General features: G+C 41.4%; 1 protein-coding gene across 1 annotated transcript in view; it reads left to right on the top strand.

Moving 5' to 3' along the window:
• The window catches only part of LOC139024500 (uncharacterized), a 41,872-nt gene extending 35,646 nt beyond the window's left edge, over positions 1-6,226 (top strand). Inside the window, exons 4-5 of the mRNA XM_070439349.1 lie at positions 5,551-5,835; positions 6,144-6,226. Of these exons, the coding sequence (XP_070295450.1) occupies positions 5,551-5,835; positions 6,144-6,205 (347 nt within the window). The 3' untranslated portion in view covers positions 6,206-6,226. The remainder of the gene's footprint in view (positions 1-5,550; positions 5,836-6,143) is intronic.
• The last annotated feature ends 15 nt before the right edge of the window (positions 6,227-6,241 follow it).

Raw genomic sequence — 6,241 nt, 5'->3', positions numbered from 1 at the left:
AAAACATTTATTTTTACTGCTCTAATTATGTTGGTATCCAGTTTATAACAGAAATAAATCACCTCGGGGGTTTGTGGTATATTGCCAATATACCATGGCTAAGGGCTGTATCCAGGCACTCCGCATTGAGTCGTGCGTAAGAACAGCCCTTAGTCATGGTATACTAGCCATATACCACACCTCCTTGGGCTTTATGTCATTCTACACCTGAGCAAGGCAGTTAACCCACTGTTCTCCGGGCGATGAAGATGTGGATGTCAATTAAGGCAGCTCTCCGCACCTCTCTGATTGAGGGGTTGGGTTAAATGTGGAAGACACATTTCAGTTGAATGCATTCAGTTGTACAACTGACTAGGTATCCCCCTTTCCCCTTATTGTTAAGTATAACCAGATTACCCACACCAGCAAGGCTGTGATAACCAGAGAGAGTGAGGGAGAGAAGCAGCCGTTACTAGATGAGGCAGGATCTACTGATAACACAGGTGATGTTGTGAGTAATAGCCCGCTCAAACGAAATGACCAGAATCAGGGCCGGAATTCCAATGCCTTCCAGCCTAGATCTCAGGTGAGGACACTGAATAAGGTATCTGAAAACAGAGAGGGAGAAAGACATGTCACAGACTCATCTCTCCCCCTCCAAAGCCCAGAGATGGATACCAGCGATGGATACAGCCTGAACCACAATCAGGATACACAGTGGGGGACAGAGGATTATGGGAATGGATCTGACCAGGAGTCACATGAAGCAAGGGTCAGAGGTTATGATGCAGAGACAGGGGGAGATGGAGAGAACGAGGGGAGATGGAGAAGGGGGGAGGAAGAGGGCAAGAAGAGAGGGGGGGGAAGAGAAAGGAAACCAGCAGAGCCACATGCCAACAGCCAGACCTGGACGGTCAGAGGTCTCCACCACCCCTCAGAGAAGGGAACAAATATCGGTGTCAGAGACGAGAGGAAGGTGGAAAGAACCTAACTCCTTACAAACAAACACCTCCATCACTGATTCCCGGTAATCAAGAACCAAAGGGGGCCTGGATGAAAAACATTTGTGAAAACCCTGATCTAAAGACAACCTATGATGGTTGTCAATGGGTGTAAGAACATAGGAAGGTGTGAAAACAATGAAAACCCAGAGGAGCAGTGGTCAGGAGCAGTGGTCAGAGAGGGAAGCGAACACCTCACCTAATGCAGGTCTGAAGACCACTACTCAGTGTCAGACAGTACAGACACTCCTGATAGAAGCAGTCCAGGATTGTCAGCTGGTCTCAGAGCCACAGCATGTAGGTACACTATCTACTCCAGTAAAGTCTAATTCAGGTGCACCCTCTGAACCAGTAGACACCAGCTCAGATACTCTGTCTACTTCATAGAGAAGTATAGGGAAATCCTCTGTACCAACAGAGACCAGTACAGCTAAAGCCTCTGTACCAGAAGAATCCAGTTGAAAAGCACTTGTTGAAAATATAGTTTGTTTGATAAATATTTAGATTCTGTACAGGGAAGGTTTGTTTCTCTTCAGTAAACTCATCTCTATTTTTCGATCTATTTTGGGTTATTATGTATCATGTTATTATCCTGTATATGCTGTCATGTTTAGCCTAAACTACTATAATTCTTATACACTTTGAATAATGTGAATTATAATGAAATGTTAATCCATTCAACAAGATGACAAACATATTATTTTATAAGAAAATATTTCATTGTGTGAATGTTTTAATGTGCATGCCTCATACAGTAGGCTCAGTGGACAGGAGAAAAATGAACTATAGTTATTAAGTTACCTTTSAATATTAAAATATTGCCAACTTTGGTTACATTATAGAACAGTGATCCTATCAATTCTAAATMATCTATATAATTCTGTACATTATAGCCAATTATACARACAGGGAGGCGCCAGAGACCAGGTACGGTCAAGGAATATTCCAGACTTGGTTAGATTTAAAAAACGTTATTATAGCGAATAAACATAATAAAATGTGTTGGTATACAGTGTGAMTYTATTGCAGCTATTAAACATTATTTACAAGTCTATTGGAACGTTATTTTCAACCAAGTGMTCATGACTTGTGCAGAGGGAGGAACTAAAATCCACATTTTACTTTCACTTTCACAACCTCGGGAAGGCTAGGTTATGAACCACACAGTGTTTTAGCATATCTCATTTGAACTTAATTTGATTTATTATCTAAATAAACGAACGAACTAACTAACAAATATGTCTAAACTAACGCTCATCATATTGTGCTTCTGMCTTTATCTGMCTCGAACGGTGGTCTCCGYAGGTAAGTTGAACCGACTGGCAGGTCGAACGTAGCTTTTGGCCTACCTAATATTTGTTAGGCTACTTGTTTGCTATTGTGTGCTTGTTGTATAGCCTAGCCTACAACATCACATCATAATATTTGATTATCACGAACAATGGGTATATATATGTAAGATCACGCGCCTTATGAACACTGCGCTGCAGCCGCCGAGTGGGATTCATATAAAAGAAAATAAGAAACATGGCAATGTGAAATCATAAACGACATTATGGAGTGATGGACATAGCCTAAACACGCTCTTCATATTGAAGAATGGTTTTAAACGACGTCTAAGTGGGTTACGTTACGGACCGCGCCCTTCTTATTCCGTTTAGCTACACACACAGCCAACTTCAGGAAGTTATCAGATGTTGAATCCTGGCCTAACCAAGGCTAAAACCTACAGAAGGGTCTGCGTGATCATGGCAGGCCCGGCGTTATGGGCGAGCCTTAGGGGGGCCCATCCAAATAAAATATTGAAATATTGATCATTTATTTGACTGAGACGCACGCCGACATAAACAATGTATCTGATTCTGTCTGGACCAAAAGAGTATGGCATGTCATACTATTTCTGTCCAGACAGCTTAAGATAAATGGGACAGATATAGGATGCTGGCTTCCCCTAAAGTATGTACTAGGGATTCCCAGGCAGCAGCTACTCTTCCTGGGGTCCAAACACATTAATTAAGGCACTTACATTACACAAAACTAAATATAAAACAGTACATCATATAACATTATTACACCACTACATATCTACAATACAATATATATAATACCACCATACAACAATATTACAATGTACGTGTATGTAGAGTGTGTGTGCTAACGTTTGTGTGTGTATGTGTGTGTCTGTACCTGTGTGTGTCTTTTCACTGTACCCGCTGTTCCATAAGGTGTATTTTTCTGTTTTTAAAAAATATGATTCTACTACTTGCGTCAGTTACCTGATGTGGAATAGAGTTCCATGTACTCATGGCTCTATGTAGTACTGTGCGCCTCCCATAGTCTGTTCTGGACTTGGGGACTGTGAAGAGACTTCTGGTGGCATGTCTTGTGGGGTATTCATGGGTGTCTGAGCTGTGTGCNTCATGGCTCTATGTAGTACTGTGCGCCTCCCATAGTCTGTTCTGGACTTGGGGACTGTGAAGAGACTTCTGGTGGCATGTCTTGTGGGGTATTCATGGGTGTCTGAGCTGTGTGCTAGTAGTTTAAACAGACAACTTGGTGCATTCAGCTTCTAACACTTCTTACAAAAACAAGTATTGATGAAGTCAATCTCTCCTCCACTTTGAGCCATGAGAGATTGACATGCATGTCATTAATGTGGACATTTACGGGCCAGCCGTGCTGCCCTGTTCTGAGCCAATTTTAAATTTCCAAAGTCCCTTTTTGTGGCACCTGATCACACGACTGAACAGATTGTTTTGCCACAATTATATAATTACTCTGGTCTAAATAAAAACATTCAAAATACTTCACCAGAGAGCATGACTTAGCCACAGAGGATCATTAAAATACTTCACCAGAGAGCATGACTTAGCCACAGAGAATCATTAAAATACTTCACCAGAGAGCATGACTTAGCCACAGAGAATCATTAAAATTCTTCACCAGAGAGCATGACTTAGCCACAGAGCTTCTTCTAGCTTCTTTAAAAAAAGCCATAGATTGTTTCAAATCACAAGTGAATAAGTGTTTTGGAATCCCACAACTTGGGCAGCAGGCGTGGCAATTTGTATGGGGTGGCAGGTAGCCTAGTGGTTAGAGCGTTGGGCCAGTAACCGAAAGGTTGCTGGATTGAATCCCCTAGCTGACAAGGGAAAATTATGTTGTTCTGCCCCTGAACAAGGCAGTTAACCCACTGTTCCCCAGTAGGCTGTCTTTGTAAATAATATTTTTTTCTTAATTGACTTGCCTAGTTAAATAAAATAAAAATATATAACGCACAACAGTCTATATAACACAACAGACAGCAGTCTTTATACCGCAACAGTCTTTATACCGCAACAGTCTTTATATAGCAACAGTCTATATACCGCAACAGTCTATATACCGCAACAGTCTATATATCGCAACAGTCTATATANGGAGAAGGTTTTACTTCACCAGAGAGCATGACTTAGCCACATAGGATCATTAAAATACTTCACCAGAGAGCATGACTGAGCCACAGAGCTTCTTCTAGCTTCTTTAAAAAAAAAGCCATAGATTGTTTCAAATCACAAGTGAATAAGTGTATGCCTATTTTGGAATCCCACAACTTGGGCAGCGGGCGTGGCAATATGTCTGGGGTGGCAGGTAGCCTAGTGGTTAGAGCGTTGGGCCAGTAACCGAAAGGTTGCTGGATTGAATCCCCTAGCTGACAAGGTAAAAATCTGTTGTTCTGCCCCTGAACAAGGCAGTTAACCCACTGTTCCCCAGTAGGCGGTCTTTGTAAATAATAATTTTCTTAATTGACTTGCCTAGTTAAATAAAGGTGGAAAAAAAATATATAACGCACAACAGTCTATATAACACAGCAGTCTATATAACACAACAGACAACAGTCTATATACCGCAACAGTCTATATACCGCAACAGTCTATATACCGCAGCAGTTTGTGACAAACCATCAGTATAGTTGAAAATGCGATGGAACCCATTTAAACTTGTATTTTTCATTTGGTACATGGGAATTTATCTGCAAAATGTATCTGTAAAGTGAAAGGGAAGGGGGATACCTAGTCAGTTGTACAGCTGAATGTATTCAACTGAAATGTGTCTTCCGCATTTAACCCAACCCCTCTGAATCAGAGAGGTATGGAGGGCTATGTACACTACCTCATCACTCAGACTTTTATCATCAAAAAGTCAGTCTGATGGAAACATATCTCTGGTGGGAAAATTTGATTATTGTTTTATGCAGTTTTTAGAATAATAGCATGAAAATCTGTCGCAAATTGGATAGAAACCTAGCTAGTGATATAATAGTGGACAGGGTGTAGACAAATACTTTAATATGTGGTGTTTAGATACATTTCTGCTCCAGTGGTGGTGGTGAGGGGGGACATACTAATCAAAGTGGGCTGTCTACATAGACCAGATACACCCAACAAGCAGAATTATAGACATAAACAGTAAAGGTTGATAATAATGACAGTTCAATGCCAATAGGGTTAGGACTACATATTTATACCCTAATGTGTTACCCTGGATACATTGATACTCTGATACATGTTTGAAATGTCTGCTTTTCCAGATGATCATTCTCTTGAAGTGGGAGGTGAGCTGGTGTTAAAACCAGACAAGTCCATAGTGCCTAACTCCAACACAAGCATCCTATGGAAGCATGGGAAGAACAAGGTGGCAGAGTGGGACAATGATTTTGGTCTGGAAATCTATGCTGCCTTCAAAAACCGTACAACCCTGGACCAGACTACTGGAGAGCTGAGAATCAGTGGATTGATGAAAACAGACAGTGGAGTTTATTCTGTGGAGTTCAACAGCAAACTGCTTGACAAGACATATAAACGATATGTTATCAGTAAGTGTTTCTAAAACACCCAAAACACAACATACCCATGTCCACAGCCCTGACCTAACTAAAATAATAAAGAAACAAAGAATACTAAGGCACAGTGCGCGTGACACACGTATTAATGCCAAATTAACATGCAAAATAGGAACCACCCCCCAATATACATGTGGGCTCTGCCCCACCTGCCCTGAATACGGATCGCACTGATGTACCTGTGAATGTGTTAGCGTGTTGTGTAGAAACAGCAGGTATGTTATTGTAGTGCCTCACAAGCATTTCCCACAATTATTCCTGTTTCTTTCCTCTATTTACAGAGGCAGTCCCCAAACCCACAATCACTCTTCCTGTAACGCCAACAAAACCTCCTGCATTCTAACCTGTGAGGGCAACACCACTGGATGCTGAACCAGTC

Source organism: Salvelinus sp. IW2-2015, unplaced genomic scaffold (genome assembly GCF_002910315.2).
Source record: "Salvelinus sp. IW2-2015 unplaced genomic scaffold, ASM291031v2 Un_scaffold1586, whole genome shotgun sequence".
NCBI classification, from domain to species: domain Eukaryota; kingdom Metazoa; phylum Chordata; class Actinopteri; order Salmoniformes; family Salmonidae; genus Salvelinus; species Salvelinus sp. IW2-2015.
Note: the sequence above shows the minus strand (reverse complement) of the source record. Positions and strands in the feature narration are given on the sequence as shown.